Consider the following 22,125-nt stretch of genomic DNA (forward strand, 5'->3'; position numbering starts at 1 on the left):
AAGCACTCCACAGACTACGGAGAGGTCAGTGTAATCAAACACACCATACCCACTGGCTCACATCCTCCTATCAAGGAGAGATACAGACCCATACCACCTACTACCTATCAGTCTGTAAAAGAGATGATACAGGAAATGAAAGACTCTAATATAATCCGGGACAGTCATAGTCCCTGGGCTGCGCCCCTAGTCCTTGTTCGTAAAAAGCATGGCAGTATTAGGTTCTGCGTGGACTATAGAAAAATCAATCAAATCACCCACAAAGACGATTATCCGTTGCCACGCATTGAAGAGTCTTTGACTGCCCTGGGGTCATCAGCCTACTTCTCAACTCCGGACTTACCAGTGGATACTGGCAGGTACCTATGGCCCAGGAAGACAGGGAAAAGACTGCTTTCACTACGCCTGTGGGCCTGTTTGAATTAATTACATGCCTTTCGGACTGTGTAACACTTCAGGGACGTTCCAGCGGTTAATGGAGCGTTGTTTAGGCCATTAGAACTTTGAGACTGTACTGCTATACTTGGATGACGTCATTATCTACTCCAAGACATATGAGGATAATTTAAAACATCTGGCGGAAGTGTTTCAAGTCCTCGTTAAATATGGCCTTAAAATCAAGCCGTCCAAGTGCCATCTGCTGAAACCAGCCGTTAAGTACCTAGGGCACGTTGTTACTAGTGCAGAAGGAGTCCAGCCGAGAGAGTAACAGGGTGATCACCGAAATTAATCAAACGGACAGGCACTTTACCTTGAGATACAGTCACCAGGCTCTTGGCTGCTCGCACGAAGGGATGATTCTCAATTTGGATAGGCTCCACTAGGGCTTGATAGTCTTGGCCCTGGATCCCTAGCACAGCACGGCACCACAGGATGATCTGGGAATTCGGTGGCAGGATTACCGGACGGTTATCCTGGATCCGGCCAGTACAGATTTCTCCTTTCCCATTTGCAAATTTTTGCTGAGCACACAGCACACTGATAGTCTTTTGAAAGATTATTTAAAGACATTAGTCCCTAAGATCAAGGGGTGTCCCCCTTTATCTCGGCTTGCACCACAATCACACCTTGCTTTGGTAAGGTGGCTTCTCCCACCTGAAGGGTAGGTTCCCAGCACCCATGGACTTTCTCCGGCTTGCCGTTGCTAGCAATAATATCCAGCCAGGATTCCGGTGGTTGGGTGAGGAGACTTGAATCCCAGAATTTGTCAAATGTGGGTCGTTGAATGGTGGTGACCTGAGACCCAGTATCCAGCAGGGCTTCAAGAGGTATCCCGTTGATGCATATGTTAATTTTTGGACGAGTCCCTACGTATCTGGGCATCCAACTTGGATCCTTTGGACCTACTGTTCTACCTCCCGAGGGGCGGTTTAAAGTCCAAAAACGCACAACTGGGGTGTTGGGCCGACAGCATCCTCAGCTGGCCCTTTAAGTGCTCAGTGTTTACACCCGCAGTCCTGGTCTTCAGCCTCCCTGGGGTCCACCTGGACCACGGCCCTCATGGTCTCTTGCAGGGACAAAGCAAAATCACGGAGTGACTCACCAGGCTGTTGCTTCCTGCTGAAAAACCGCATCTTAACCTTTGACACCGTTCTGACCAAGGCGATCAAAGATTTTTTCCAGGCTATTCTTTTCGGAACTGGGACATGACATGACCTCCCTGCGGGCGGCCCCTTCTAATTGTGCTAAGAGGATCTCCATTTGTTGCTCAGCGGATATAGGATAGAGCAGGAATAAGGCCAGGATCTGGTCTCTAAAGTCTTTCAATTTGTGGGCTTCCCCTGAATATCGGGGGAACCAGGGGGCCCCAAAATAATATGGCATGGTCAGTGGCATCAGGCTAGATGCTGCGGCAGCGGCAGGCGCCCTGTTATCAGTGGCGTGTATTTCAGCAGGTATATCAGGGGCCACCTGCTCCATCCCCTCAGGTGCGGACATGGCGTGGTCTATGGAGGCAAGTTCTATATGCAGACCCACGTTGGACTTGACTTTCTTAGGCCGTTGCTAACAGAGACCACAGCGAGGGTATGCGGCCAGATCTACGTTGGACGTACTTCTCCCCCCGGATTAAGTCCTTTGTTACTAGTGAGGGACCTTCCCCAGTCTCTTAGCAAGTATCGGAACCTCCCCAGTGCTTGTATATAAAGGGGCTGGTGAATATAAAAGTTTTTACTTATTTCGGTGATGCGCAGTCTTGCGAGGTACGTGATTACGTTGTGCAAGGGTCAAGGTAGGCAGTATCTTCTTCCCAGACAGGGTGGTACCTTTCCTTTTTCTTTTTCGCGCCAAACAGACACAACGAGGCGCACCAATAATCCAGTCAACTTAGGCGGCGATCTTTGAGTATAAATCTGTTCATTCACTGACAGCAAGCGGTGACTTAATAAGCTGCAAACAGTCCACCATATACAGTTTTCACACCGCGATTTGTCACAGTTCTGGGGCCCAACAATTTTCAAATAAACAGATAGGGCATTTATCACTTTATAGGTAATAACGGCACACAGTTCAGATTTCACAATGGTGCAGGAATATTCGTATCCTGTTCGTGATGCCAAAATATTCAGTAAATTTGTGACGCCAGTGCCGGTAACGGGCAATCTTGTGCCTTGATTCCCAAACTCTTGAGCATCCACAGTCACAAGAAGATGATGGTGGGAACGGCAATTAGTGTTTCATGAGGTGGATGATGAGACACAGTTGCCAATAAGTCAATGGCAGTTAGTGTCTCAAGAGGTTGATGATGAGGATGAGACACAGTTGTCAATAACTGAGGTTGTTGTTAGGTCAACAAGTCAGGAGGATGAGCAGAGTGAGGAAGTGGAAGAGGAGGTGGTGGACGATGAAGTCACTGACCCAACCTGGGAAGGTGTTAAGCAGAGCCAGGACAGCAGTACAAAGGGGGAGGGATCTGCAGCATTGCAACAGGCTGGAAGAGGCAGTGGGGTGGCAAAAGGGAGTAGGTGGGCCACACCAAACAGGCCCGCAACTGTTCCCCGGAGCACACCCTTGCAGAATTCTCACTTGCCAAGGGGTAGGTGTTCCACAGTCTGGTGCTTTTTTGAGGAAAGCGCGGATGACAAAAGAATTGAAATTTTCAACCTGTGCCATACAAAAATGAGCAGGGGCGTGAACACTAGCAACCTCACCACCACCAGAATGACCCGCCACATGGCATCAAAGCACCGTAATAGGTGGGCCAAACACCTGGGTCCACAATCTGTGTCTGCGGGTCACACTACTGCCTCCTCTTCTCCTGTTTTTATGTGCTGGCCAACCCCCTGTCAAAGGCATAGGTCTGGATGCCTTCCGCCCTGCAACTGGACCTTCGCAAGCACCATCAGCGACCACCTACTCAAACGCTCGCTGCTCACAATTAAGGCCGACGATTTGCATGTAGAAAAGTGGAAATGGGGGGAAGACATTACACAGGGTGATAGCCAGACCACCCTTAGTTCGTCTTCTCAGCGCAAATTGGATAATGATGATGAGAAGGAGGAGGAGCAGGAGACGGTTGCCTCTGCTACAGAGGGTAGTACCCATGGAAGTTTAAATCTGTTCAGCATGGATGGGCAGAAGAGGAGGAAGAGAATGAGGAGATTGAGAGTAATCCTCCTGATGACGACAGCAACGTCTTGCCTGTTGGGACTCTGGCACACATGGCTGACTTTATGTTAGGCTGCCTTTCCTGTGATCCATGTGTTTTACGCATTTTGGAGAACAACGATTACTGGTTGGTCACACTTCTCGAACCCCACTACAAAGAGATCTTTTCATCTCTCATTCCTGTAGTGGATAGGACGAACAAAATGGTGCAATACCAGAAGGTCCTTGTGGAAATATTGCTCTAAAAATTTCCAGCTGACAACGCTGGCGGCAGAGTACGTAGTTCCTTGAGCAACTGAGGAGGGGAGACGAGGGGAACACATAGCAGTTCCAACAGAGGCAGGGCTGCACTCTCCAAAGCCTGGGACAGTTTCATGACACCCCACCAGCACCCTCACCCTGCCGGCCTAGTGTCACAAGGAGGGAAACATTTTGGAAGATGGTGAAGGAATACGTAGCAGACCGTCCTCAGTGATCCCTCTGTGCCTTACAACTACTGGGTGTCCAAGCTGGACACATGGCACGAACTGGCGCTCTACGCCTTCGAGGTGCTGGCCTGCCCTGCCCCCAGCCTTTTGTCTGAGCGGGTATTTAGTGCTGCTGGGGGCATAATAACTGATAAGCACATCTGCCTGTCAACTGTAAATTCTGAAATGTTGACTATTATAAAAATGAACAAGGCCTGGATTTCCCCTGACTTCTCTACTCCACCAGAGGAAAGCGGCTGAACATAAACACACTTTAAATGTGTTTTTATAATATACTGAATACACTGTATTCCCATGCACCCCTTCCACCACAAAAAAGGGTAGATAGTTCAATCTTCCTTTTCTCGTCCTCCTCCTCCCCTTTATCATATAAACATGCTTATTAGTCTGCCCTCACTCCTAATGTTATAGAGGGTCAGCTCACCTTCAGGCACTCACATATAATGTTTTAGAGGGTCAGCTCACCAACAGGCCCCCTCACCTGCAATTTTTTAGAGTGCCAGCTCACCTGCAGGCCCTCGCATATAATGTTCTAGAGGTTTAGCTCACCAGCAGGCCCTCACCTACAATCTTTTAGAGGGTCAGCTCACCTGCAAGCCCTTGCATGTAATGTTTTAATGGGTCAGCTCACCAGCAGGCCCTCACATATAATGTTTTTGAGGGTCAGCTCACCAGCAGGCCCTCAACCATAATGTTTTACAGGGTCAGTTCACCAGCAGGCCCTCACCTACAATCTTTTAGAGGGTCAGCTCACCTGCAGGCCCTCGCATGTAATGTTTTAGATGGTCAGCTCACCTGCAGGCCCTCACCTTCAATCTTTTAGAGGGTCAGCTCACCTCAGGCCCTCACATATAATGTTTTAGAGGGTCAGCTCACCCACACGCCCACACCTACAATCTTTTAGAGGGTCAGCTCACCAGCAGGCCCTCACCTACAATATTTTAGAGGGTAAGCTCACCAGCAGGCCCTCACCTACAATCTTTTAGAGGCTCAGCTCACCTGCAGGCCCTCGCATGTAATGTTTTAGAGGATCAGCTCACCAGCAGGCCCTCACCTTCAATCTTTTAGCGGGTCAACTCACCTGCAGGCCCTCGCATGTAATGTTTTAGATGGTCAGCTCACCTGCAGGCCCTCACCTTCAATCTTTTAGAGGGTCAGCTCACCTCAGGCCCTCACATATAATGTTTTAGAGGGTCAACTCACCAGCAGGCCCTCACCTACAATCTTTTATAGGGTAAGCTCACCAACAGTCCCTCACCTACAATCTTTTAGAGGCTTAGTTCACCTGCAGGCCCTCGCATGTAATGTTTTAGAGGATCAGCTCACCAGCAGGCCCTCACCTTCAATCTTTTAGAGGGTCAACTCACCTGCAGGCCCTCGCATATAATATTTTTGAGGGTCAGCTCACCAGCAGGCCCTCAATCATAATGTTTTACATGGTCAGCTTACCATCAGGCCCTCACCTACAATCTTTTAGAGGGTCAGCTCACCAGCAGACCCTCACATATAATGTTTTAGATGGTCAGATCAGCAGCAGGCACTCGCCCCTTATGTTTTAGAGTGTCAGATCAGCAGCAGGCCCTTGCTCCTAATGTTTTTGAGGGTCACCAGCAGGCCCTTGCTCCTAATGTTTTTGAGGGTCACCAGCAGGCCATAAATCATAATTTTTCAAGGGTGTATGATGCTCTCCTTTATATGTAATAAAGGGTGTATTGGAGTGCTGGTTCCTTGACATTTTTGGAAGCCTTTTCACTTAATGCATAGGCTTTATGAGTGTAGAAATCCCACTACCTGGGGGCGTGGCCTGACTGCCATGGTGTAAGGACGCACGTCGCTTAAGCTCCTCTGAATCCTGCTTTTAACCTGGCCATCAGAGTTACCTGAGCCCCTGTTGCCCCACTAATCGATTCAGGAGGAAAGGAGAGGCGGCGGTGAGGCTGTTTGGGATCCCTTCTGCCCCATTAGGTAGCTGCCGCTCGTGTGTGGCCTCCTGAGCTGAGCTTTCCGGAGACGCCATCTTGATAACAAGGCCGCAGTTGTCAGCCTGTTCTGCGCTCTGAAGACATACAAGAGGCAGTAGTAAGTGACCCGATCTGCCCACAGGGACCGGCGGGTACAACCCGGAGCGCACACTTGGACAGTGTATTCTTACATGGACTGGCTGTATGCACGGATCCCCAAGTGATTGCCTGTGAGAGGCTTGGCTGAGGAGGGGCGCGGCACTCTGGAGGTGCAGGAGCCAGCAATTCATCAGTAACCGAGCGCTCCTGGGAAGCAGAGCTGGATCACTGAACTTGTCTATTGTCTGGACAGCTCAGGGGGTGGCTGGCTGAAGAGGCTGAAAGCAGCTGGAAGGACGGGACGAACTGAGCTTTCACTGAGGTATCCAACTTAAACTCCCCTCAGGCTAGCAGAGTCTGCATTAACCCTTCTGCTGGAAGGTAGTGGCGGTGGGTCCTTTTTAGAATCTGGTGGGTCTGCACGTCCGGCAGCGTCTCTTCTCCCAAGTTAATGGTGGACGGTATGAGTCAGACGGAGGTCCAGGGGGATGAATGCCCCTCGGAGCAAGCTGAGATTAATCTTAGTAAAATTATGTCTGCAATTACAAGCTGCCAGACGGCTCTTACAGTCAAAATAGACCATGTTCAGGCTGACCTTACCTGCCTTCGGCATGATATCGACAAGATACGTGAGAGAACCGTGGAGGTTGAGAGGAGGTTGGGAGAAGTGGAGGATACGACACATTTAGGAGAGAACAATGTGCGTGTACTTCAGCAACAAGTAAAATCACTAATAGCAAAAGTGGAGGACGCAGAGAACCGTAACAGACGAAATAACGTCCGTATTATGGGTTTGCCCGAAAGGGCTGAGGGCCAATCTCCTGAGGACTTTGCAGAGAACCTTATAAAACAGACGCTGGCACCCATTACCCTCTCTGCCAGCTTTGCAGTTGAAAGGGCGCATAGAATTCCCACCAGACCTTCACCTCCGGGGGCCCGACCTCGTACCTTTATCCTAAAAGTGCTGAACTACAGGGACCGTGACGCCGTACTAGCAGCGGCTGAAAGACGTTAGATTTGATAACACCAGAATCTCATTTTATCCGGATTTTTCTTCAGAAGTCCAGAAACAGAGGAGGCAGTTTACAGCAGTGAGATCACATCTGCGCGAGAAGGGCCTTGCTTATGCCATGCTATATCCAGCCCGTCTCAGGGTTCAGGACGGAGAATCGGTGAACTTCTTCTCCACTCCAGAAGAAGCTTCTGACTAGCTCGATCGGAGGGGATGATTACATGTGGGTTCCTAGGATGTTGGAGCTCCACTTGCTTTTATAGATGGCCAAATTATAGGATGGGGCTACAGTTGATTTAGATGTCCCAGTTATCCCCTGATCCCACTTGGGTTAACTAAGGGGTAGTGGTCATCTTGGTTGGTCCCCCCATATTTCCAAAGGGAAGTTAACGCATTGAGGTTCGGGATACCAAGCTCGGATATGTTGGGGAATCCTGGGCAGGGAGGGTGGTTACAGTCATGTGAAAAAATTAGGACACCCTTTGAAAGCATGTGGTTTTTTGTAACATTTTTAATAAAAGGTTATTTCATCTCCGTTTCAACAATACAGAGAGATTAAAGTAATCCAACTAAACAAAGAAAACTGAAGAAAAGTCTTTTCAAGATCTTCTGTAAATGTCATTCTACAAAAATGCCTATTCTAACTGAGGAAAAAGATAGGACACCCTCACATGTATTCCCTCTTAAATTGGCTCAGATCTCACACAGGTATATCACACCAGGTGCACATAATTAGTAGATCGTTACTCTGCATGTTGAATGAGGCTTGCCCTATTTAAACCTCAGACATTTAGTTTGGTGTGCTCCTGACTGTTGAAGTGAGAGTGAGCACCATGGTGAGAGCAAAAGAGCTGTCAGAGGACTTCAGAAAAAAGATTGTAGCAGCCTATGAGTCTGGGAAGGGATTTAAAAAGATCTCAAAAGATTTTGAAATCAGCCATTCCACTGTCCGGAAGATAGTCTACAAGTGGAGGGCTTTCAAAACAACTGCCAACATGCCCAGGACTGGTCGCCCCAGCAAGTTCACCCCAAGAGCAGACCGCAAGATGCTAAAAGAGGTCTCCAAAAACCCTAAAGTGTCATCTCGAGAACTACAGCAGGCTCTGGCTACTGTTGATGTAGAAGTACATGCCTCTACAATCAGAAAGAGACTGTACAAGTTTAACTTGCATGGGAGGTGTGCAAGGAGGAAACCTTTGCTTTCCAAGAGAAACATCGAGGCCAGACTGACATTTGCCAGAGATAAAGTTGACAAAGACCAGGACTTCTGGAATAATGTTCTTTGGACAGATGAGTCCAAAATTGAATTATTTGGACACAACAGCAGAGGACATGTTTGGCGTAAACCAAACACAGCATTCCAAGAAAAGAACCTCATACCAACTGTGAAGCATGGAGGTGGAAGTGTCATGGTTTGGGGCTGCTTTGCTGCAGCAGGACCTGGTCAGCTCACCATCATAGAATCCACGATGAATTCTACTGTGTATCAGAAGGTGCTTGAAGAACATGTGAGACCATCAGTTAGAAAATTAAAGCTGAAGCGGAACTGGACCATGCAACATGACAATGACCCAAAACATACTAGTAAATCAACCAAAGATTGGCTGAAAAAGAAGAAATGGAGAGTCCTGGAATGGCCAAGTCAAAGTCCAGATTTGAATCCCATTGAGATGCTGTGGGGTGACTTGAAAAGGGCTGTACGTGCAAGAAACCCCTCAAACATCTCACAGCTGAAAAAGTTCTGCATTGAGGAGTGGGGTAAAATTTCCTCAGACCGATGTCGAAGACTGGTAGATGGCTACAAGAACCGTCTCACTGCAGTTATTTCAGCCAAAGGAGGTAACACTCGCTATTAGGGGCAAGGGTGTCCTATCTTTTTCCTCAGTTAGAATAGGCATTTTTGTAGAATGACATTTACAGAAGATCTTGAAAAGACTTTTCTTCAGTTTTCTTTGTTTAGTTGGATTACTTTAATCTCTCTGTATTGTTGAAACGGAGATGAAATAACCTTTTATTAAAAATGTTACAAAAAACCACATGCTTTCAAAGGGTGTCCTAATTTTTTCACATGACTGTATGTCTGATATCTGGGCAGGGTGGGGGGTATTGCCTGATGTTTTGGGCATATTGGGAGGTTTTTGCATTAATTTTGAGGAGTTGGTATGAATGTGTGAGTGTATGGCTTGGGTGGTGCAGTTTCTTTTGGGGTCATTGTTTTATCGAGCCGCCATGATGACGGTCTGTCGGTTTGTCTCCTGGAATGTCAGGGGTCTCAATGACATAATTAAACGATCTCTGGTCTTTAATTTTCTACGAAATCACAACCCGGACGTACTGATATTGCAGGAGACACATCTGCAGGGGCGGAAACTCTTGGCACTGCGGAGGCCCTGGGTGGGTGCAGCCTATCACGCTGTATATAACTCTAGAGCCAGAGGTGTATCAATTCTGATGGCGAAGTCTCTTCCCTTCCGGTTGCATTCTGTGCATAATGATATGATGGGGCGTTTTGTGATTCTCCACGCTGCAGTCAGAGGCATTGACTACCTTGTGGTGGGTGTTTATGTCCCCCCCCCCCTTTCGGAGTGAAATATTGGATGAGATTATGAGACGAGTAGCATCTATGCACCCGATGCCTCTGATTGTGCTTGGGGACTACAATGCGGTCCTAGACCGGTCGCTGGATCGGCTTCGCCCTAGTGATACCTACAATGAGGCGTTAAGTTCCTGGGCTGATGTGTTTGATTTAACGGAGGGTTGGAGGTATTTGCATCCGGGGATACGTCAATATTCCTGTTATTCTGCCTCTCACGCAGCACTCTCCCGGATAGACTTGGTGTTCCTTAGTAGGGACCTGTTGTCCTCTCTGGTGGTGGCTGACTATTTGCCGAGAGGTATTTCTGACCATGCCCCCCTGTTGGTAATTCTGAAGCAACCCCTTGCACTGGCTGAAAGAATATGGAGACTCATCAGTAAATGGCTGGAGGTCCTACCTGTAGTTTGGGCTGCACAGCAAGGTATGAAGGACTATTGGGAATTCAATGAGGGCTCAACCAACCCGTCAGCGGAGTGGGAAGCCTTTAAAGTTGTAATGCGTGGTACTCTGATTCAGGCGATAGCTACGCATAGGAAGGAGTTGAGTGCTACTAGGACTAAGTTAGAAGGGGAAGTGGTAGAGAAAGAGCAGGCTTTTAATTGTAAACCCGAATGCAGAGAGTCGTAGGTTATGGGATGAGGCGCAGAGGAAACTTAGTTTACACCTAACAGAGTATACCCAGAAGAAGCTATTGTATCAAAGACGCTTAGTATTTGCTGACGGAGACAAAAATGGGAGTGCTTTGGCCTTCCTGGCTAGGACTGAGACACCTCAGACGGTGGTCCCACACATTACCTGTGGAGATGGCTCGAGGGTATATCGGCCGGGGGATATCTGCGAGCAGTTTGCCCAATTTTATGCAGACCTGTATAGCTCTAAAATTAGCTTGACCCCGGATGAGATCCGATCTTTCCTTCAAGCCATCCCCCTTACACCTTTGGCGAGGGCAGATAGTACGTATTTAGAGGGAGTTATCGATGAAGGGGAGATTAAAGCTGCGATCGAAGATATGGCAGTGGGGAAATCACCTGGTCCGGACGGCTTCCCAGTCGAATGGTACAGATTAGATGTTGAGTTACATTCTGCACGATTACAAAAACTTTTTAACTACGCCTATGAATCCGGTGGGTTGCCTTTATCCTTTGGAGAGGCTACCATTGTGGTAATTCATAAGGCTGGGAAGTCTCCGGACCAATGTGAGTCATATAGGCCTATTTCCCTACTGAATACTGATGCCAAAATTTTAGCCAAAGTCTTGGCCAAGCGACTTAGCGGGGTAGTCTTATCCATCATTGACCCCGACCAATCTGGTTTTATGCCTGGAAAGACAACTGATATCAATCTTAGGAGGTTATTTACAAACTTACAGGTCAGGCATGATAATGCGGGATCAAGGGTCCTGGCGTCTCTCGATAATGAGAAAGCCTTTGACTCGGTAGAGTGGCATTTTATTTGGGAGACAATGTCCCGCCTTCATTTCCCTCCCTCTTTTATTAAATGGGTCCAGCTGTTGTATCAGGCGCCTACAGCACGCATCAGAGTGAATGGCTTTACTTCCCGACCTTTTAGGTTGTATAGGGGCACAAGGCAGGGTTGTCCCCTGTCACCATTGCTGTTTGCCCTGGTAATGGAACCTCATACACAATTAATCAGTAATAGCTCCTTGATAGAGGGATGGACGATAGCCGGGATACAAGAGAAAGTGTCGCTGTACGCGGATGACCTGTTGGTGTACTTAGCTGACCCTGGCCCTTCCTTAGAAAGGAAGAATGGATATGGTAGATATTCAGGATTGCAAGTGAACTGGGCTAAATCCAGTCTATGTATAGTAGACGTAGATGAAGGGGTAGATATGTCTCCGGTGTCCCCCCTGAAAGTGGTGGACAGCTTTCTTTATTTGGGGATTCATATCCATAGAGACCCTCGGCAATTCTGTCTTTTGAATCTGAGACCCACTATGGAATATGTCACACGTAAGCTGGAAGCCTGGGAAAATCTCCCCTTGACCTTAATAGGCAGAATTAACATCATTAAAATGGTGTTGTTGCCTAAACTATTGTATGTTTATAGAGCAGCACCAGTAAGGATCTCTAAGTCCCATTTTGATGTCTTAGACAAAGTCATGTCTCGATTCTTGTGGTGTCACCAGACCCCAAGAATAGCAAGAAAAACGTTGAAAGCTTCCTACTTACAAGGGGGTTTGCAGCTTCCAGACATGTATATTTACTACATAGCGACACGCTTGATGTATGCATCCTGGTGGATTAGAGCGGATGCCAACAATCCAGCGGTGGTGTTGGAGGCGGCGCTAGTTGGGTCGTGTGAAGCTCTAACGAACTTGGTTTATAGGGGAGGCGGAGCTCTGGTTCATGGGAGATATACGGAGGCTATGGTGACGGTTATAGAGGCATGGGTGAGATTTGTGAATACTCATTTGGATACTCAAACAGGAGAAACCTGGTCTCCGTATATCCCACTATGGCGTAATAAGCACCTCCCTGAGCTCTTACATCTGTCAGATTTTGAATTTTGGCCTAGGAGAGGGCTTAAGTATTTGACACAGCTGTTCCAAGATGGGGTTTTTCGCTCCTTTGAGAGTCTACAGTCGGACTTCCTGTTACCTCGGACGAGTTTTTACCGTTTCCTCCAGTTGAGGCACGCTTGTGATAGGCAGTTTCAATCTTTGACCCTGAGCTTAAAGTGTGGTCCTCTGGAATCAGTAGCTAGGAGAGAGCAATCACACAAACCAATTTCTTCCTTTTATGTTGAAATTATTAAGATGCACGAATCCCCTATCCAGCGATCATTTGTTAGATGGTCGGCGGATATCCCAGAGCTGGAAGACTCTCACTTGGAGGAATGGCGTCTGGGGTGGAGGAAGTCTGTTATAAGCGCTTGTGATCAACTCATTCAGATCAAATGGATACATAGGGTATATCTGACTCTGATGCGTCTATATCAGATGCGGCAGATACCGAGCCCTGGGTGCGATAGGGGATCCTTCTTTCACATGGTTTGGCTATGCCCAACAATGCAGATATACTGGAAGGGGGTGTGCAATTTTATTAATGTTAAGTTGGGGTTACCAGGGATCTGTGATCCAATAATATGCGTTATGGGGCTAGTTTTTGATGCGACCCCTTCCAAATATAGTAGAATATTGCTACGACTATTAATGTTTTATGGTAGAAAGAACATACTTTTGAACTGGAAACCACCCAAGTGCCCCACGGTAGACCAGTGGGTGCACCTTATTAACAAAGATCTTAAGATGTATAAATTGACATATGAAGCAAGAGGAGTGCCTGATCGATTTGACAAAATCTGGGGAATATGGGTGCAAGCGGAGGGCACAGTTTGAGGTTCATTGATGATTGGGACTGCATTACCCAAGAGTGTGTTTGTGAGTGTGGATGTGGAGTGAGTGAGTGCAGATTTCACTTTGTGACGACAGTGATGCTCTGTAATAAAGATTCATTTATGTTTCTTATTGTTGTGCAACATGATAATGATGGATTTGTCTGGACTTGCTTTCGTGTGTGACTGTCATGCAGAATTGTTTTTACCTTTGGGATTGTTGTATTAACCTGAAAAGTGTTAAATAAACGCTATAAAAAAAAAAAAGAAATCCCACTACCTGAACAATTGTACCACAATGTGAATGAGGCCCTCCATTATGTGATATACAGGTTGTATCGGAGAGCCTCTTTGTAATTTTTGGCAGTACTTGCACTTTATATACAAGTAAATATACAGGAAAGAATGTTTCCTAACAATTTTTTCTCTAAAATCAATTTTATCTTCGGTTTTGTGAGTATTATTGTCAGTCTGTAAAAGTGGTGTACTACTCGGACAACATCGTTCCCAGCAGCGACCTGGGAGTCCAAGATGCATTCAGACATCATACTGTTCCCAACCATTTCAGTGGTGTTTCCATCAATTTCTGACTATTTCCTATGAATCAGACACCCTCCCCTCTTCAGAGCAGTGGGTGCCTGATTTAATGCTCGGGTTCTCCCATTGACTACCAATGTGCTTGGGTGCTCGGTAGAGCACCCGAGCATCGCGAGGTGTTCGACCCGAGCACCTGAACACCCGAGCACTTTGGTGCCCGTTCAACACTTATATCAAATGTTTTGGAGAAGTCAAGATAAACGACATCCGTTGACTCACCCCGATCCAGTCTAGAACTTACCTCCTCATAGAAACTGATTAAATTAATTTGACCAATTCCTCATGAAGACGTGCTGATACAGTGTTACATGCTTATTTTCACTGAGATACTTTAAGATAGCATCTCGTATAACAGTTTACCCACGACAGATGTTAGACTTACCGACCTATAATTTCCAGGTTCTGTTTTTGACCCATTTGGAATATTCTCATGGCAGGCGTTCCCATCCTTACAGACCATGAACTGTACAGGTCCTTCTAAAAAAATTAGCATATTGTGATAAAGTTCATTATTTTCTGTAATGTACTGATAAACATTAGACTTTCATATATTTTAGATTCATTACACACCAACTGAAGTAGTTCAAGCCTTTTAATATTGGTGATTTTGGCATACAGCTCATGAAAACCCCAAATTCCTATCTAAAAAAATTAGCATATCATGAAAAGGTTCTCTAAACGAGCTATTAACCTAATCATCTGAATCAACTAACTCTAAACACCTGCAAAAGATTCCTGAGGCTTTTAAAAACTCCCAGCCTGGTTCATTACTCAAAACCGCAATCATGGATTAGACTGCCGACCTGACTGCTGTCCAGAAGGCCATCATTGACACCCTCAAGCAAGAGGGTAAGACACAGAAAGAAATTTCTGAACAAATAGGCTGTTCCCAGAGTGCTGTATCAAGGCACCTCAGTGGGAAGTCTGTGGGAAGGAAAAAGTGTGGCAGAAAACGCTGCACAACGAGAAGAGGTGACCGGACCCTGAGGAAGATTGTGGAGAACCCCCAAGACCTTGGGGGACCTGCGGAAGCAGTGGACTGAGTCTGGAGTAGAAACATCCAGAGCCATCGTGTACAGGCGTGTGCAGGAAATGGGCTACAGGTGCCGCATTCCCCAGAAACAGCGGCAGAAGCGCCTGACCTGGGCTACAGAGAAGCAGCACTGGACTGTTGCTCAGTGGTCCAAAGTACTTGGAAGCAAATTTTGCATGTCATTTGGAAATCAAGGTGCCAGAGTCTGGAGGAAGACTGGGGAGAGGGAAATGCCAAAATGCCTGAAGTCCAGTGTCAAGTACCCACAGTCAGTGATGGTCTGGGGTGCCATGTCAGCTGCTGATGTTGGTCCACTGTGTTTTATCAAGGGCAGGGTCAATGCAGCTAGCTATCAGGAGATTTTGGAGCACTTCATGCTTCCATCTGCTGAAAAGCTTTATGGAGATGAAGATTTCATTTTTCAGCACGACCTGGCATCTGCTCACAGTGCCAAAACCACTGGTAAATGGTTTACTGACCATGGTATTACTGTGCTCAATTGGCCTGCCAACTCTCCTGACCTGAACCCCATAGAGAATCTGTGGGATATTGGGAAGAGAAAGTTGAGAGACGCAAGACCCAACACTCTGGATGAGCTTAAGGCCGCTATCGAAGCATCCTGGGCCTCTATAACACATCAGCAGTGCCACAGGCTGATTGCCTCCATGCCACGCCGCATTGAAGCAGTCATTTCTGCAAAAGGATTCCCGACCAAGTATTCAGAGTGCATAACTGAACATAATTATTTGAAGGTTGACTTTTTTTGTATTAAAAACACTTTTCTTTTATTGGTCGGATGAAATATGCTAATTTTTTTAGATAGGAAATTTGGGTTTTCATGAGCTGTATGCCAAAATCATCAATATTAAAACAATAAAAGGCTTGAACTACTTCAGTTGGTGTGTAATGAATCTAAAATATATGAAAGTCTAATGTTTATCAGTACATTACAGAAAATAATGAACTTTATCACAATATGCTAATTTTTTTAGAAGGACCTGTACAGTCCCTAGCTGGATGTTTATGGAATGATGGGTAGGTTGGTAGTGGGTTATTTTCCTTCCTGGTCAGTACAAAATTTCTTTTCAACACTGTCTGGCTGATTAGTGGTCTATTAAGCTGCAAAGTGTGCAGTATAGAGAGACATCTGAGGAGACAGAACCTTTCCAGGGAGACTGTTACTGTGATTGGTAGCCTCAAAGTGGACATGTGCTCTTGTGATGTGAGGTAATGTAATTTTACTTGAGTAGTGGGTAGTAAGCCGCTTTTTTGTTAGTGCCAAGCAGTGGTTGATTTGTGTTTTGAGTCTAAATGTAAAGGTTATAGGTTTATTTTGTGCAACAAAATAAAGAACAAGGAAAGCCCTTTTTAAAAAGAAACCTGCAAGAATACTGAGACTGTGCGTTATAAGTCAAAGTGTTCAATTGATGTGACCTCCGGTAAAGAAAATAATTGTAAATCGTAAGGTAAGTTACAGTAAAGTTGTGTTTCTGCAAAATAATTTGTGTCTGCCTTATTCCTCTGCTGCTCAATAGAACCCCTAAAGGTACTGTATGTCCCACTACCTCCATCCTATGACAGGAGGCTCCCCTTGCAGACTGATGGAGAAGGCCAACAGTTTGGAAAACTGAAAAATAAAATCTCTAGTGCATGGGCAACTTAAGGCATTGTGATCTACTCAAGACCTGTCAGAGATCTACCAGTAGATTCCAGTCAACTTATTGCCTATAGGCTATAAAGTAGTTTTGTAGACATATTTAAAGGGGTCGTCTCACTTCAGCAAATAATATTTATCATGTAGAGAAAGTAAATACAAGGCACTTAGTAATGTATTGTGATTGTCCATATTGCCTCCATTGCTGGCTGGATTTATTTTTCCATCGCATTATACACTGCTCGCTTCCATGGTTATAACCACCCTGGAATCCAGCAATGGTGGTTGTGCTTGCACACTATAGAAAAAAGTAGTGAACTATGCGCACTCCTGCGTTCCAAGCCACCAGAAATGGCTTTGCTTTTTCCCATATTGTACACGCATGGCCACCACTGCTGGATTACAGGGTGGTCGTAACCATGGAAAGGAGCAGTGTATAATGTTATGGGAAATTGAATCAAGACAGCAAAGGAAGCAATATGGATGATAAAAAAACATTATAAAGTGCCTTGTATAACTTTCTGTACATGATAAATGCTGCTTGCAGAAGTAAGAAAACACCTTGACTGTAATGTGCAAGCAATCAGTTTGGCATCACATCTACCTAATTCCCAGTCAGACGAGCACATCGTTTCCAACATCCATATGGGCAGGGTAGGTGCAATAACTCCAAATGTCATATAGTCAATGCAAAAAGAACCTAGGAAGAAACGGAAGAATACGATATGTAAGCACAGGGTTGCCATTCTCTGATATACATACCCCAGTGTACCAGCAGATTTTGTAGTAAGGTTGTCAGCTGTTTATCTTTGCTATACACTGAATATGGAATGGTCAGTAATGTAACTTACCTGCAGCCACTAGAATGTAAGGGTCCTTGAGAAGTTTTAAGTAAGATGTCGCTGGAATGCTCTATGGAAGAACAACACAATTGCTTAGTGCCGGGTCTAGTAGTTCTGCTCATTTCAAAGATTTTTTTATAATAAGATTTCTATATACTCACCCCCGGAACAAACTTGTCAAATTGCAGCATACTGAGCTGTAGAGCTGTGGATAACAAATAGCACTGTGAGGAACATCATGACATATATCACAAAATTACCTTTGATTAGAAGAATATTTAAATAAGTTGTCCAGGATATACAGTAGCATGCAAAAGTTTGGGCAGCCCTAGTCACAATTACTGTTACTGTGAACAGTTAAGCAAGTTGAAGATAAAATAATCTCCAAAAGGCATAAAGTTAGAGATGTAATTTAAGCAAAAACATTATATTTTTTTTTCATATTTTACATTTTTTTAAATAATAAGAAAGGAAGCAAAAATGTGGGCACCTAGCATGGTTAATACTTAGCAGCACCCCCATTGCCACGTATCACAGCTTGGAAACACTTTTGTATCCAACCAAGAGGCATTTTTGGCCAGTGTAATACTACTCCTTTGCACCAGTGACACGGAAATACAATAATTAATCCGTCTGTTAATTGTGTTGCTGACACATACCTATTTTTGTGCTGCAAAACCCGTTCCTTGCAGATGTCACACGGAAAAACAATAGTTAAAAGGTCTGTTAATTGTGTCACTGCAACATACCTATATTTTGGACCGCCAAACCTATTCTTTGCCATTGTTACACAGAAATACAATCGTTCGTCTGTCAGCCTATCTCCTGGGTGACCATAAAAAATGAACAGAGCCTCAAATAAGGAACGTTGTGCTGGTGGTGGTGGAGCTCCTGCTGCAGGGAGTAGACATTGTCGATCTGTGCCAGCTACGCACCCAAATAAAACCCCTTCCTCTGGTGCATGCAGGCGACAGGAAGTTCTGCCTCATTTAGTAGGCCGGAATACCGCACTAAGAATGGTGTAGCCAGAACAAGTAGAGGTGGTAGTAGATTGGATGGCTCAGAGTATCAGCTGTCTATCCCCAAACACTGGAGAGAAAGAGGAAGTACCCCCCTACCATTCCACGAGCCCTGGCCCTGAATGCCAGCATTTTAAGATTACTGGCCTTTGAAATGCTGCCATTCCATCTTGTGGAGACTGACAGTTTAAAAAAAAGTCATGATGGCAGCTGCCCCAGGCTACATTTTTTCCAGCTGACACTACTTTTCCAGTTGGCCTGTCCCCGCAACAAGTGGCGGAAAAAAATCAGTTGTGCACTGCGCAACACTGTCAGTGGCAATGTCCACATAACCACTGATACGTGGACAAGTGAGCACGGGCAGGGATGTTATAACATCCTAACTGCCCACTGGGTAAATGTAGTGGTGGCTGTGCCAGAGGCGGAAAGCGGTTTGTTGCATGTCCTACTGCCACCGAGGATTGCTGGAGGTTTCTTGGTGCCTCCTCCTCCTGTTCCTCCACTACCGCCCCCTCATCAAGTCGGTGCAACACCTACACCACCAACTTCAGCACAGCCAGGAAGAAACAACAGCAGGCTGTTCTGAAACACATCTGTTTGGGGAAAAAACCCCACACCATGCAGGAGCTGTGGGCGGGCATGGAAGAACAGACCGATGAGTGGTTGGTGCCGCTGAGCCTCAAGCCCCACAGTTCTGGGCCTAGCTGGTTTGACAGACATCCATTGCCTGGCACATGTGCTGAACTTGGTCATGCATAGGTTCCTGGAAATTTACCCTGATATGTCAGGGCTGCTGCAGAAAGTGTGGGCCATCTGTGCGAGCTTTCGGTGTCCTCACCCTGTTGCTGTTAGCCTATCTCACAGGCATCACTGGACCGTGGCTTAGGGAAGGGGGGATACAGAGGACACAGACAATACACCTGCCATTGAGGACAGCTTGTCGTTGCCTCTGGCCAGCCTGGCACACATGAGCGACTACATGCTGTAGTGTCTGCGCAACAACCGCCGAGTTGCCCTCATTCTTACTACTGCTGATTACCACCCTGCTGGATCCCCACTACAAGGACAATGTGCAATCCTTATGTCACAGGTTAAGGGGAAGGGAAAACACCAAATACACACCAGAACGTATAAACAGCAATCTAAGCCTCAAAAGCTGAGGAAGAGGGATGGTGACCTCCTAGTAATCCCTAGGCCTTTCCCTAACTCCTGCCTGTATGAACAGATCCTGATGGTGGAAATACTCATACACCGGATACCTAAGCCCTGCTAAAACTGACGAGCCCTAGGATAGGTAGCAGGGCTTCCAGAATAAAGGAATCTGTGTCTCCGTGAGGCCTAGAAACAACACACACCAGATAATAAGAAACAGCGAAGGACACAAGTACTTGGCTTAGAGATGTATGGAGAAGCAAGAGATCCAAATTAAACCAGCACTAGCAACTCCAAGCAGAAACTATCAACCGCATGGTCAGCAGTGTGAGGCGGATCTAAATAGAGCCTCATCACTGATAACGAATGGCACCTCAGGAGAGGTGAGATCCTGTCAAACAACAGCGTACATAGAGGAAAACAGAGAGACTTGTCAGATAGCCTCACGTGCAGCAAGTCTATCCGATCTTCTCACCTCTCTCACAGGAGGGAGCGTGACACCTTACTTCCGTCACTGGAGCGTAAACTGAAGATGCATGAGTACAAGCGAATGCTGGTGGACATGACACTCATAGCGTTCCCATCTGACAGCGGGGGCTCAGTGGAAGCACAAGGCGGAGGAGGAGGAAGTTGCCAACACAGCTGGGGCACTGCCAGCATCTCAGAAGGGAGGGTTAGCATCGCCGAAATGTGGGACTGCCGGGAGTAACCCACTATCTTAGAATAAAACCATCCAGGCTCAACCAAACCTTGTAAATAAAACCATCACACTCTTTTTGTGCAAAATTGTGGGGTGGCCACAGCTTTATTTAACCACATATAACAATGTGAGCCCTGAAAACAAACTCATTTAACGCAATCCAACTTCCTGTTTTCCAAAGACACAAAACCTCCTCTTATGCCGACCACTAATTCTGAAAGAAAGAAAAAGAAAAAACAACTCTACAAAAACTGAAAAACACCACAAACAAAAATAACTGATACTTCCAAATAAAATTAGGGCTGGAGGGCACTCCTCTGGCTATACATTAACCGACCCTTTTCCTGCCTGCATTTTCCCGCCAAAACATTAACCCCTCATGTGCCTTTCCACCCCTTTCCCCTGAAGTCCCAGGTGCCCTTGTTATTCACTTTGTATGCACAAAAAAGCTTTGTCAGCACACCACAACATCCAGCACCACCATCTGATATGGACCGTCTTAGCCGGAACGTTTCAGCAACATGGTGGAACAGTACATGTCCACACGTCTGCATGTACTTACTAATGGGTCTGCCCCATTGAACTTCTGGGTCTTCAAATTGGGCACATGGTCTTTGCTTGCTTTTTACACCTTGGAGATGCTGGCCTTCCCTGCGGCAAGTCTATTGTCCAAACATGTGTTTGGGCAGATTAGAGCGGTATACTAGCCGCACCCAGCCATTGTTATACTTTGTGCATTCTCTTTTCTATTTCCCAATGTTATGGGGCCTCCACAAACCAAAATTAAACCCAAAAAAATAAGGAAAAAAAAATAAAAAATGTTGGCTACCTCGCCTCCTCCACCCGCACTGCCACATCTGCCTCCTCCTCCACTCGGACCTCCACCTCTTGGCTCAAGATTATTATGTCTTTTATTGGCATATAGAGAAGTATACCGGCCGCACCCCCCCAAAAAATGGCTAAAGGTCATACACAGAATTGATAGACACATTAAAAAAAAACAAAAAAAAAAACAGAAACAGTATTGGCTTCCTCCCCGGCCTCCTCCACCTCTTCCACCTACACCGCCATGTCCACCTCCTCCTCCATTATTTGGACCTTAATCTCTTGGCTCAAGATTATTATTTGTTATTTTGGCACAGTAGAGAAGTGTTGGCTTCCTCCTCCACCTCTTCCACCTACACCACCACATCCACAGACTCCGCCTTGTTCAAAATTATTATTTTTATGCATTTTATGTTATTTTAAGTCATTTCTCTATCCACTTTTGTTTGCAGGGTAATTGTACTGCTCTTTCCCTCATTTTGGTTCCTTTTGCAGCCCTCCAGCCTTTTCTATGACTTTTTTTACAGCCAATTCTTAGCCCCAAAGTTTGGGTCCCCATTGACTTCAATGGGGTTCAGTGTTCGGGGTTAAGTTTGGGTCAAGTTTAAAACAAAGTTTGGCCGAGTCTGTCGAACCTGAACGTTCATCACTACACAGCAGTTTACATTATGGAAATGCACTTGTGATGTGAAAAAAACCAGATTTGATACATATGCAAATTACCCTGAGATGAGTCCTGTCCCTGACTCATCTCACATACAGGACTCATCTCAGGGTAATTTGCATATGTATAAAATCAGTTTTTTCCCCACAATAAAAGCACACAGAGCTATGGGGACTGGATATTGCGGATGTGCTAGCGGCCATCTAGCAACCCATGTCCTCAGCTCTATACACAAAATCCCGGTGACAGGTTCCCTTTAAAGTCAGATGCCGCTATCAGCGAGGCATCTGAGGGGTACAATGACGGGGAGTGGCGCAATCTATTTATAAAGAAATGCACTTCATGATGAATTAATTCATCACAATGCAAAATTTTTTGTAAAATTTGGCAAAGCATCCGAATCGAATTTTAGAGAACTTCGCCCGTTAGTCACTAGTCACAGCAGTGTATGGAAACTCATTTGCTGTAGCACAACATGTAACCAGTTTGAAACCAGCTTGTGATGTCACAGCATTTTGCA

General features: G+C 45.9%; 1 protein-coding gene across 1 annotated transcript in view; it reads right to left on the minus strand.

Annotated features, from left to right (window-relative positions):
* LOC122925550 (chromaffin granule amine transporter-like) overlaps positions 1 to 22,125 on the minus strand; it is a 97,639-nt gene that overhangs the window by 53,635 nt on the left and 21,879 nt on the right. The window contains exons 4-6 of the mRNA XM_044276908.1: positions 17,407 to 17,450; positions 17,255 to 17,315; positions 17,008 to 17,103 (exon numbers count right to left, since the gene is read on the minus strand). Of these exons, the coding sequence (XP_044132843.1) occupies positions 17,008 to 17,103; positions 17,255 to 17,315; positions 17,407 to 17,450 (201 nt within the window). The remainder of the gene's footprint in view (positions 1 to 17,007; positions 17,104 to 17,254; positions 17,316 to 17,406; positions 17,451 to 22,125) is intronic.

The sequence above is a fragment of the Bufo gargarizans genome, chromosome 2, assembly GCF_014858855.1.
Source record: "Bufo gargarizans isolate SCDJY-AF-19 chromosome 2, ASM1485885v1, whole genome shotgun sequence".
Classification (NCBI taxonomy): Eukaryota; Metazoa; Chordata; class Amphibia; order Anura; family Bufonidae; genus Bufo; species Bufo gargarizans.